At 40.9% G+C, this 13,275-nt stretch overlaps 1 protein-coding gene across 2 annotated transcripts in view; it reads left to right on the top strand.

The window, feature by feature from the left end:
* The first annotated feature begins 6,362 nt into the window (after window positions 1-6,362).
* LOC122658819 (FGGY carbohydrate kinase domain-containing protein) overlaps window positions 6,363-13,275 on the top strand; it is a 38,361-nt gene continuing 31,448 nt past the window's right edge. For both annotated transcript variants that reach the window (XM_043853942.1, XM_043853943.1), the window contains exons 1-6: window positions 6,363-6,502; window positions 7,193-7,272; window positions 7,626-7,743; window positions 7,871-8,049; window positions 8,626-8,708; window positions 8,932-9,116. In XM_043853942.1, coding sequence (XP_043709877.1) covers window positions 6,430-6,502; window positions 7,193-7,272; window positions 7,626-7,743; window positions 7,871-8,049; window positions 8,626-8,708; window positions 8,932-9,116 — 718 coding nt within the window. In that variant the 5' untranslated portion in view covers window positions 6,363-6,429. The remainder of the gene's footprint in view (window positions 6,503-7,192; window positions 7,273-7,625; window positions 7,744-7,870; window positions 8,050-8,625; window positions 8,709-8,931; window positions 9,117-13,275) is intronic.

The following is a 13,275-nucleotide window of genomic DNA, read 5'->3' on the forward strand; positions in this document are numbered from 1 at the left end:
ATTCACTAATGAGTGCTAACAGGTTGGAATTAACGGCAGTCATTGTATAATTATCTATACATGCACAAGTGAATAACCACATGCTAATTAATAACCATTGAATATAATAAATTGAGCACACACACATCAAAGGTTTTTCATTATTTGGGTTTCCCTCATAACCCAAAAGATGAATTAGATACCTACAATCCTTGCATGCATAACTTACCCTGTCGGGAGTCATTATACACACCGTGGTAGTGTAAACTAGGTTGTTCGCCTCATGGGCTTCCAATATTTTCGACCACCTGGGTACCATGCCTAGATCCTGTCGGCTGACATACACCAAAGTCATGTACTTACCTATTGCATTAGTTAGAATCATGGAATCATAAAAAATGGCCCACTGTCGCAGTGCCCTCTCACTATCCATACCCTAACTTATCTAGATAGAGGTAAATATAGGTAAGTATGTGAAAGTGATCCTGGCAATGTCCTGTCTGCGTATGCGGGGCATATCACACAATCTCTACATTTATCTTCAATAGGAGGCCATGGTCATGTCTACCGATTAAGACTAGTTCATATCATACATGTATTATGATTAAAGAGGGATTAAGCAACTCTCACATACATGGATAGATTTAAACAACAAAATTAATCAACATTAATTAAAAGTGATAATGGGATGGCGGCATTTTTATCAGAAGCAATTAAAGAATCCTCCTAATAAAAATAAAACTAATAACTTTGGGTACATTTATCATGCCATGGATGCCACGCCTCGATCATCTCCTCTGCCCGATCACTTCTTCATAGTAGGTGACTTGCATCTCCATAAGCTTTGAGCGCCACATGTGGATCACCATCAACATGTCCTGGGAGTGCTAATTCCTCTAAAATTATAATGGAAACCTAAGAAAAATTCTATACACTTTCCTTTCCATAATAATAAAGAAACCCCGCATGGAGAAACCAACCCACCATTTGGGCTGCCCATGGGGTGGAGTACATTTGTTTATAAAAAAGATAGGGGGAAAGAGAGAAAGAGAGAGAAGTATCACATCCACCCATAATCCCATGTATCACATACATAAACAATCCATCCATTTATTAGAATGTCATTCTCATAATCACATCATAATATAATTTCATGTATGGGCATTAAAGCAAGTAAACAAAAATAAAACATGGATTCCTTCAATTATTGAACCACCACATCACATGTGATAGCATATATCTAAGCCCATGAAATTAAAATCACAATTTTAATTACAAGTTGGTGGAGGGAAGAATCCCTTCACCCATCTTCTTCCTCCAAAAATAAAATAAATGAATAAAAAATTATGTTTTAAAAAATCTGGTTTTTTTTTTTTTAATATTAAACTGGAGGGAAAACAAGGGGGTGCATGCAGCCCATAGGCTAAAGCCCACGGACAGGAGCATGCAGGCCTGCAGCCCACAAGCCTACTGCCCGCAGGCAGTAGCCCATGAAGGCATACGCACAAGGGCAAGGTAAGGGGGGAGGGCGTGCATAGAGGCTTGACAGCGTGCGCCCCCCCCCCCCCCCCAAACATAAAAACATGATTAAAAAGAATTTTAAATTAAAAATTAGTAATCACAGCCTAATTAGATACATGCTTCAATAATTGAAATTAACAAATAAATAATAAATCCATCATCACATTGATAGGTTGTTACACTAACAACCTTGTAACTACCCATGTGCACATGGGAAGGTTGTTACAACAACCATAATTTTAACGACCCATGTGCCAACTTGCATCTCACTCATGATAATCATATTAACCATTAATTATTCAATATTCATGGGTGGGAAAGGTGGCTCTGATACCAAACTGTAGGCCAAACTACAGTCTAGGGATAAAACCATGGTTCCCTAGGGAAACCAATTATAAACCAATTAGGGTAATGCACACCCTGGGTTAGCCCATGGACGTCCCATTTTAACTTTTAGGGTTTTCCATGGTTGCCCATGGGAACCCTGGTGCAACCCTGTTAGGGTTTCTCCTTCCCTCATGTGCCCCATGCAATTATAGAGCACATTAGGGACAGACAAACAACATCTCTAATCCATCACATGGCAAGAGGGATCCATCCCATACTCGAATGCGCAGCGGAAATAAATCGATTCGAGTTTCTTTCGCATCCCATAAATATTAATAATTAATAACTGAAGGAATTAAACAAGAATTGCTAACCTGGTGAGCCTCAAGTATTGCTCTTCCAATAGACAATGGTTCTTCCTCCAGTGAGCGCTCCAAGCAAACAGATCCGAACCTCCAATGGTGCTACCAAGGTTCTTCAAGCCAATTCCAGATGCTCTCGAACTCTTCAGCATAGATCTAGGGTTTCTCAAACCCTAACTCTTAAACACATATGAGAGAAGCAAGAAGAAGAAGAGAGATCACAAGAGGGAGAGAGAGAAACCAAAAATGTAGGAGAGAGAGTGTCTGCCAAAAATGTGGAGAGCTTGCTCTCCCTTCTGCGTTTTGGTCACCTATATATAAGCCTAGGGTTTAATTAAAAAACCCTGATGGATTAATTAATCTCAGTGAGAGTCATACTCTCTCTCTCTCTCTCTCAGTCTGGCAGTTTTGTTTAAACTCAAAGTGCTACACAGGTGAAGAAGAAGAATCTAATAGGGAAAGTATTAATTAATTACTTTATTTAATATTTAATGGATAATTACAATTAGCACCATATCCATTAATTAAATAAAGTACTAATTAAATTAGCAAATTCCAAATAACTCCCTATATGATAACTATTTATCATATACAACCCCCCCACTAATCAACACCATCATGGAATCTAGGGCATGTACATCTGATCAGATCCCGCAAAACTCGAAAAAACATTTTGTTCAAATAATTATAAATAATCTATCATATTATGTAAAATAGATTTTTGCAAAACCATTTCCAAAACGACATTGGATCTAGATTTTGATCCGACCATGCACAAACAGTCTCTATCTTGGTGTTCCCCATTTGGACAGTGGTGACCATGTTGGATAACTCCTTCACTCACAAAGTGATCACACATTCCCAGAACACCGGCTTTGACTCGCTTGAGTCTCAGTCATTGATGAACTAAAGAATGCGATCACACTTAGCAGTGACAGGGTTCCCTCAGGCACAGGGTGTCGGTGACACATGTCTATCCCTTCCTACATCTGGCAGTAATATATGAGGGAATAGACAAAGTAGATTCTTCGCCAATGCACACATCAAACATGTGAGCACTCGCATTCGTACCCTGACATCACATGTCTAGGCATACCCAATGCGACAACCATATGATAAGGGTGCCCAACCCAAACCGTAGTCGTGACTACTATTTTAAGTAAAACTTAGGGACACATAATGCTCAAAAAGTTTATATAGCATATGACAATATCAAACTAAAATGTGTAAATGTTCAATACAAAGGTGAACTGGGTTGAACCAGACCGAACCAGGTTTGATGGACACACACTTGTCCAACAACACAGTCACACACAGAGACAGAGGGAGAGAGTCGAGAGACAGAGAGAGGGGAGGGATTTATTACTTATTAGTTATTTAGTTATTATAGCTAGTGTCACATAGTCACACAGTTTTTTTTTTCTTTCTTTTTTGTTCTTCTTACCTTGCAGGTTTGCTGCCTTGCACACAGTCATAGAGAAGGGTTTTTTTTTTGTTCTTTTTTTCTTCTTCCCTTGCACATAGACACACACGCACAGACTCACAGAGACAGAGGAGAGAGTCGAGAGACAGAGATGGGGGGAGGGATTTATTAAAGTCAGTGACTCAGTAGTTCACGCCTCACGGTGTTCACCAGTCACCACTCACCACTCACACACATACACACAGAGAGAGACAATATCTGCTTTGTTTTCTGGTTTCCTTTTAACCAGAATACAATACCTATTTTACTGTCTCTTCTTTCCCCTTCTAAGTTCTAATTTCTGAAATCGGTGAACTATTTACTTAGAAATACAATCTTTAGATGGGCTGTTTATTACTAATATTCACTGATTTCACTCAATAAGTCAATATAAATTATGTTCTTTTAAAATGTTTTTTGTTTTGTTTAGTTTTTTTTTGTTTTCAACTTTATGATCAGCAAGACTATTGCAATTAATTATTTGATAGGCTAATCCATGGTTTTATAATTCATATACACTAATGGATATTACACTTTCATGAATTAAACCATAGTAGATTAGTAATATACTTTCATGTTTGTTTATAGGGTATATATTATAGCATACTAAATGACATTAAAAATAAAGAAAATAAAAAATAAAACATGGTCGACATGATCGCCATGGCAACACCATGGCGGGCGACATATTGATATATCGATTAGACACCCCTCCATCGACTTGGATCACCGAGACGACATGACAACTATGGTTGCTGCTGCGATTCTGATGATGTTTTCCTTATTTCATTCTTATTTTAATTTGTTCTATGGTTTGTAATAAGTTCTCACCCCTGTTTTAATTTCTTGTTTTGTTCGTCCCTCACTGCAACCCAACATCGGCTTTGAATCTGCAACCTGTAACACTCTGGTCATCATCTTCAGGTAAACAATTCTCCCCTTATTTTGTTAATTTTATTTATATTACACAAAGCTCACGCCATTACGGGGTGTAGGGGGACCATGATCCTCTGCAGTATCGGTGGGGCGGCAGTACACATCCGACGGTACAGCAGAGACCAGGTGGCACACATTGCACACATGGTCTCTGTTGTGCCGTCGGATGTGCATTGCCGCCCCGCCGATATTGCAGAGGATTTTAATCCGGTGTAGGGAGGTGTAGGGGTAGATATATACATAGCCTTACTCTCGCTTCATAGAAGAGGTTATTTCCTGATTGGAACCCATAACCGCTAAGTGGCAATGGAACAACCTTATCGTTGTACCAAGGCCCACCCTTGCACTAATGATAACAAACTTCTAAAATTATCAAGAAACAACCAACCGGTCTCCTGTAGTATTTGGGAATGAATCATTATCATCATTAGCTCTAATTAGATTGAAAAAACATTTTAAGTTATCTAGAACGAGCCGTTCAAATAAGCTTGTAAGGATGATCTGAATATATGCCATGTGGCAAACCAAATGAGGGCCATATTTCATGAATAGGTGTCCCCATCTACATGCCAAGTTTCAGTCCAAAACAAAGTTTGCCATAACGAAGAAAACATTTGAAAATCTAATACTATGAGAGGGTGCATGGACATACATTTTGATTATTGCATGAGGCTCCCGCCACTATTGGGTTTGGGGAGGGTCATAATGTACGCAGCTTTACCCTTGCTTTTACAAAGAAACTGGTCCCAGATTCGAACTTATGGCCACTTCATCACAATAGAATAACCTTTACCGTTGCACCAAGGCCCATCCTCCTTATCAATATGAAGTTATGAATTGCTTGACAATTTTCGAGGAAGCGGAATCGGAACCGGGCCGATCTGATTCTGCTGAAATTGGAGAGAATCTCGAATCAGCCGATTTTGATCCGATTCTTAAAAATATTGTCTCTGAAGTTTTTGAAAAAACCGAAAAAAAAAAAAAAAAAATGTCAACCAGGAAGGTAGTCCTCTCCTCTGATACAGTTCCCCTCCTTGACCATTGTAATTAGGGGTGTCAATGGGTCGGGTTGGGCCGGGCCTGCCTAAACCCTGACCCGACCCTAGAGGCCTTAACCCTGACCACGACCGACCCGACCCCCGCCAGTGGTCAAGAAACTCTCAACCCGACCCGACCCGCCAGGGTCGGGTCGGCCGGCTCGGTTGGTCTGATTTATGGCACCGTCCACGTGTCTCATTAGAACATGTTTTTGTAACATAGGATCTCAACCTATGGGACATGCTAATAAATATGTTGAAAAAAATGGCGTGTGTATAAACTCTCTCTACAATTGTAACGATGTCCCCTTAATAGGCCTGGAAGCTTATAGGGGCTACAACTAAATAACAATCATGTCAGTGACTCTTTTTATGGTCCTGATCAAAATAGTAGATGATCTACTCTTTTTATGGGTTCCCACTTCATGATGATGACAAAGCTAGTAGTTATCTATGTACAATTCTCTTCTGTTTTTTTTTTTTGTCAAGAAAATACTTATATTAAGTATATAATATATATATATATGTAATATTATATACCTATAATTAATACAGGGTCGGGTCGGGCCGGGCCGGGCTAGGCCCAGGATCTAAACCCTGACCCGACCCGACCCTGCCAGGGTCAGACTATAACTAAACCCAAACCCGCCCTCAGGGTCAAAAAATCAGGGTCGGGCCCGGGCCGGGCTCAGGGCGGGTTCGGGCGGGTTCGGGCCAGCCGGGCTTTATTGACACCCCTAATTGTAATTCGCACCTCTCCTCTCTCTATTCTACTCGCAGCTCCGCTGCTTCCATCTCCATCGAGATGGCGTACACAGCTCCACCTTCTCGCTCTGTCTTTCTCGGCGTTGACGTAGGCACTGGCAGCGCTCGCGCAGGTCTCTCTCTCTCTCTCTCTCTCTCTCTCTCTCTCTTTCTTTCAATCTTATGTTTCAGATTCGATTCAGATGGTTATAATCAATTTTGGATTGAAGATGATTCTGGTTTGGCTGGTGATGTTCTTTAAATTATTTGTTGTTAATTTATTACTGTTACGTTGCTGTAGGCATGGGTAATTTTTCATTCTCTTTCCGGTGTTTTATTTGGTATTTTGGATTTTAACGATACTGCGTCTTCTGAATCTGTTCAAGCCTATGATGGGCATTCGTTCAAATCATTGAATTTTGTCCGCATGAGGGCGGTTGCTTCTCTTTGCCTTTTTAAATCTGGAACTCGGAAATGCTCACTTGGTGTTTGTATCATTCACCATCAAATGGACTGAGGAATTTCGTGTTGAATTGATGCGTTTTGCCATTAATGGGTGGAGCAAAGAATAGTTTCGTTGACCCAATTGACCACCTCAATGGGTTTATTCATTCATATCGTAACATTGTCATATTTGTCATTCATTTATTGTAGTGTTCCTAGGTACAGTTTCCTATGAACATTGAGAGTTACAAGGAGTCCTGTTGTATGCAGTGGATTTCTGAATTGGTTATTTTTTCCTTACTTGATTAATCACCTGTTTGTTAATTTACTAATTGGGCAAAAATTAACTGTTTGTTCATACATGTCTTCACTCGATGCAGGTCTTTTTGATGAAAACGGAAAGCTTCTAGGTTCAGCTAGTAGCCCTATACAAATTTGGAAGGATGGTGACTGTATTGAGGTGACAAATAGTTGAACTATCTTGTCCTAATATTTGTTCACGGAAGTGAAGGGAAATTTTATTGGTCCATTGGACCAAGTTAATTAGTTGAAGTGATGTATAAAGACTTTAGTACATTCTGAAAGAAATGAACATCAGCACTGTATAATTGAAGCCTTCGGGTTTTCTAAAATTTATCATATTTATAGCGTTACAATATATGACTGGATACATACATATAGACAAAAATATATCAGAAGTTTGTATATATATATATATATATATATATATATATATATATATATTGTCAATAAAGTGCCATAATTTAAATATTTTGAATTTAGATACCACTAACAATTTCTTTTGTAAATCAGCAATCCTCGACAGATATCTGGCATGCAATTTGTGCTGCTGTGAAATCAGCATGTGCCCTTGCAAATGTTGCTTGTGAAGAAGTAACTAGTTTGGGATTTGCGGCTACTTGTTCTCTAGGTTTGTGACCTAAATTGATATATTATCCTTGTTGATGAGTATCGTTTTTCTTTGAGTAAGTTGCTAGTGTATTTTTTGTGGTTTGAAATATGTAGCGTAAACTGGGTTGTTTTATTTCTGTTTGCAGTTGCTGTGGATGCCGATGGTTCTCCTGTTACAGTTTCTTGGAGTGGTGATGCAAGGCGAAATATAATAGTATGGATGGACCATAGAGCTGTAACACAAGCTGAACGAATCAATTCTTCTAACTCACCAGTACTGCAGTATTGTGGTGGGGCCCTTTCCCCTGAGATGCAGCCTCCGAAGGTGTGCTTCAGTAGACGATCATAGCATTGTGATAGCACTATGCTGCTATAACCTATATCATTTATTTCTTTCTAAATACTTTGCATAAATGGGCCTTTACCCAGACCATGGCATCGTCTTGGTTTTCTAGCTGACTATTTTGTCAAGATGAACTTAGGTCGGTCATTCTCTTCACGATGTCATAAGGTTTATCATTTTGACCAATAAGAAAATGAAAGCATCTGACTACTTAGCTTCAATTTTCATTCTTACAATGAAGTTAAATCTTTTTTTCTGTTTATTTATTTAGAGCTCCAAAATATCAAAAAGGAGGGTTCAACTGAACAATTATGAATACAAGTCGACTTTTATTTTTTGTTTTTATCTTTAAGTTCTATTGTTTCTTTTACTCACCACAAAAGGACGGGGGGTTGTGATCAGAATTGAATAATTTACACTTTATTTGTCATCTCCCCTGGTTGTTAGCTTCATCTCATCATGGCATGCATCTGTAAGCAGCACTTGTATATCTTTCATTTTGAAATTTGATGGAGATTATTGTATTTCAATGGGTTGATAATAAAGTACTTACTGCAGCTTTTATGGGTCAAAGAAAATTTGAAAGAGTCTTGGTCAATGGCATTTAGGTGGATGGATTTGAGCGATTGGTTATCATACAGGTATTTTATGTCAACTAGGCTCATGATTTGGTGGATGGTTGTATTGATTTTTATGAATCGCTATCAACCGGATTGGTTCTTTCCGTAATTAATTTATTGTGTATATGCACTTTACTTTTGTAAGGCTGCATACATTATGAGTTATGACCCTCCCCAGACCCCGCAGTGGCGGGAGCCTCAAGCACTGGGCAGTCCCTTTTTTTATGCACTTTATTTTTTGTAGAGCAACTGGAGATGATACTCGGAGCTTGTGCACCACAGTGTGCAAATGGACATATCTTGGTCATGCTCACATGCAACAAATCAACGAGAAAGACTCTAGAAATATGGAAGCTTGTGGGTGGGATGATGACTTCTGGGAGGAGATTGGCTTGGGTGACCTTGTAGAAGGGCATCATGCTAAGATTGGTATGGTACATTGTAGCCCTTTGTGTGCTTGTCTTCTGCTTCATTTCTAGAACATAAAAGCACATTTTACCAAATATGCTAAAACATGGAGCATCTAGGGGGGGAACTTAACATAGAAAGGGAGCTAGGATGCCCATGCATTAGTCAACTGCCTGTGACTAAAAAGTGAAATAACATACATCAGAGCTGCAAATCATCAGGATACTGTAGTTCAAACTTATGAGTTAGTTAAAGTGTAGTTCTCTCGTAGCTTATGTCTTTATCGATTTGAAGAATCCTTCTAGTCCCTTCTATGTTAATAGCTTTTTATCTTTATCATGTTTTAATTTTTCTTAGATTAATTTTAAAGACTTATGGCATGTAGTCTCTGATTGAAGAGTGAAGATGATTCATATCCTCTTTGTAGGAAACCAAAGGCAAAAAGCAACATGGCAGTGTATTGAGACTTTTTAGGTGGGGCAGTGAAACTTATGGCTCTTGATTCATATCCTCTTTGATGGAAAACGAAGGCCCAAAAAAAAAAAATGACAGTGTATTGAGACTTCTTAGGTGGGGCAGTAAAATTTATGGTTCTTGATGTTGTAGGAGAGGAAGGATGTATGCCACAATTTGCAGTTTGTATATTAAATATCAATGTTTTTAACGGACAGGGATCAGACCTTTCCGGCAGAAAGTGCGGCCGTCTGATAGTCCAAAGCAAAAACTGTTCTAGAAATCAAAGATGTGTAATGAATAATATTTGACACAGCCATGACAAAAGATAAGCTTTGCCTCAGTTTGATTGTAGTTGTGTGCAACCTCTTGATAGATCTCCCCATTTACACACCCTAGGTTCTTGATTTTGTACTGATACAGTCTCACCTGTTTCAGTTGGACCATCTGATCCGAAATATCCAGATGGTCCAATTGGGACTGGGAGATCCAATGGCTCTGAAGTCATTTGCAATCCGCACATAAGAACGGACGTCTTACGAAAAAGATTGACAGTTGGGAGATCTGACCTTGGTCAAACCATCCAGTCCAATTGTTTGTGCAAAACACTGCTAAATAGAAACTAGAAGCAGGGGGAGAGGGGAAGAGAAGAGAGAGAACTGGACAAGCTACAACTTACCTAGGGTTTACTGCACGACACAGATAGCACTAGAATTTAAGGGCACCAAGCAAAATGAGCAGCAAAATAGAGCAAAACTCAACTTTGATTTGATAAAGCAAATTGTAGTTTATCATAGTTCAAACTATATAGCTTGTCCAGGCCCCTTGCCTTTATATGGGCTACAATTCTTTTAAAAATAGAAACTCTTCAAACTAACTTATTATTAAACACATTTTGACTCCCTCTTTGAACAAAATAACAAACTGTTTAGACCCCCTCACTAAATCAGACTCTAGAATTCTCTCTAATTGCATAGCCTATGTTATACACCATTTTGTGATAATGACCCAACTTGTTGATTTGGCTCCAAATACTAGTGCTCCAGAAGCACCCCAGGGGGGGGGGGGGAGGGACACACGGCCGAATTGGATAACAACACATAGTTTGATTGCTGCTTTTCTTCTAAAGCATCTGGAAAAAGGATTTAGTTTGTATCCGAATGATGAGGTGGTCCAATCACAACAAGGGGTGCTTGAGGCTTGGAGGTCCTCCTGGGCTCTGGCATTGCTTGTATGAAAACTATACCAGAGAACTAAAATTACCTTTGACTTAATGACTCACTCTCAGTAAATTGGTCAAACTTTTTGAAAGCAAGTCCAATTTACATGATCTTGGTTTCATTGGAAAGCTAACTTAAATAAATTTTAAAATGGTACTTAAATCACACCTATGTACAAAGTTTGAGCTTCTAAAAGTAGTCCAAAGATAGTGAGGAAATAACACATGAAATGACTCAACGTCCTTTAAAGCTTCACAGAACATCTTACTAGACTGCGAATATATAAAGGTTCTAAATCTCAGTTTCGAGGCAGATTTCGGTCAGGTCTAAAACCGAGACATGCCGGATCTCGTTTCGAGGTTTCAACACTGGGTTTCGATCCTGGGCCTCCTTGGGTTGAAACTTGGGGTCGAAACTTGGACAAGAGCTGGTTGGCAAACCACAAAACATGGAATTACCAAAGGTTTTGAGGACCTATCTTTTTTTGGATGAATGAATATATTACCATACCCCAGGAGGGGGCAGGGAGGGGAAAAAAAGGGGGGGGATATACAAGGGAAGGAGAGAGAGGGGGGGGGGGAGGGAAAGACGACCAGCCCAGCCTACGCAGAGGAGGGGGACCTCAAAAGAGACAGATCAAGACCCCAGGAAACAACAATATGCCTGTTCCTAGGGGAGTCCAAAATACGACGAATGCGACCACAGTTGACTTTAGAAGAGACGTCAAAGGAGATGGCCTTCCAAATCAGATCGAAAAATTGGGAGTTGGAAGTCCATCTCCTAAGGTTTCGCTCCATCCAGATATGATAGATAGCAGCACAGAAAACCAGCTTACCAATAGTGTCACAGACAGACTTCCCTGAGAAAGCTTTCACCAACCATTGCCATTCCTGATCAAAATCCAACAATCTTCTATTTCTGGGCCAAATGAGGTTTTTTCCAGATGGCGGAGGAGAAGGGGCAGGCAAAGAAAAGGTGGGCTATATCCTCATGACCACTCCAACAAAAGATGCAAGAAGGGGAGACAGGGATGTTACGGTGCAGAAGGAAGGCTTGTGTAGGAAGGCAAAGTCTAAGGGATCTCCAGGCAATAAAGCTATGGCGAGGGATGTGGCCCTTGAACTAGGTTAGGGTGTGCAAGGGGACGGTGGGACTGGGATCACGCACAAAGTTCCAGGCAGACCTAGAGGAAAAGGAGCCAGTGGATGAAGGAAGCCAAATTATTCTATCAGCAAGGGTGGACGAAGGGGGGGGGGGGGAGGGGGGGAGGGACTGCCAAAAGGAGGAGGACAAGGTAGAGGGGTTAAGGGAGGGAGGGGGAGTCCAAGACCCAGAGACAATAAGGTTAGAGAGGGGGGAGGCTTTTGGGAGACCTGAAGAGTAGATCGACTTGGGGCCCAAAAGATTATAGAGAATACCAAGCGGGTTCCAAGGATCAAGCCAGAGAGAGATGGTGGAACCATCAGCAACAGAGGCAGAGGTGCCACGGAGAGCAAGAGGCCTGAGGAGGAGGATTTTACGCCAAATCCAAGAGCAGTCGGAGGGAATCCTAACAGTCCAAATGGAGTCAGATTTGAGAAGATGAGAGTAGACCCAAGAGACCCAAATGGAGTCCTGACGGAAAGAGATCTTCCAAATCAGCTTGAGAATACCCGCAGTGTTGGAGTCGCAGATGCGACGGATACCCAAGCCGCCTTCTGATTTGGGAAGGCAAATGGATTTCCAGCTGGAGGGATGGAGGAATTTGGAGGAATCAGACCCTTTCCAGAGAAAAGCGCAAAAGAGGCGCTCTATAGCCTTGATTGTGGCTTTGGGGATACCAAAGATGCCAGTCCAATAGATGTAGGAGGCTTGGAGGACAGACTTGACGCATTCCAACCTGCCAGCATAGGAGAGGAGTTTGCCTTTCCAAAGTTGGAGTCTCTTGCGAATATTGTCAAGCATAGGAGCACAATGATGGCTGGATGGCCTTGCAGGAACGAGAAGAAGCCCGAGATAATTGACGGGGAGTGAACCAATGGAGAATCCCGTCAGATCTAAGAGAGAGGCTTTAGCAGAATCAGGGATGCCAGTGAGGAAGATTTTGGATTTGAGGAGGTTAATGCGGAGGCCAGAAAGGGATTCAAAGAGGTGGAGAGAGTCCATGATGGCAGAGATAGAGGAGGTGGAGGCCTTAGAGAAGATCATCAGATCATCTGCAAAGGCCAGATGAGTGAGGTTGATATGCTTGCATTTGGGGATAGGGGAGATGAGATGGAGATCGGTTTTGGATTGGAGGCTTCTAGAGAGGACTTCCAAAGCCAGGGAGAAAAGGAAAGGGGATAAGGGGCATCCTTGTCGAATGCCCACTTTGGAGTGGAAGAAGCCAGCAGGGGAGCCGTTGACAAGGACAGAGAAGGAGGGGGAGGAGATGCAAGCGTAGATACAGCGAACGAAAGCAGGAGGGAAGCCCATTTGGGCGAGCACATCGCAAATGAAATTCCAACGAAGGGAGTCAAACGCCTTAT

The sequence above is a fragment of the Telopea speciosissima genome, chromosome 4 (assembly GCF_018873765.1).
Source record: "Telopea speciosissima isolate NSW1024214 ecotype Mountain lineage chromosome 4, Tspe_v1, whole genome shotgun sequence".
NCBI classification, from domain to species: Eukaryota; Viridiplantae; Streptophyta; class Magnoliopsida; order Proteales; family Proteaceae; genus Telopea; species Telopea speciosissima.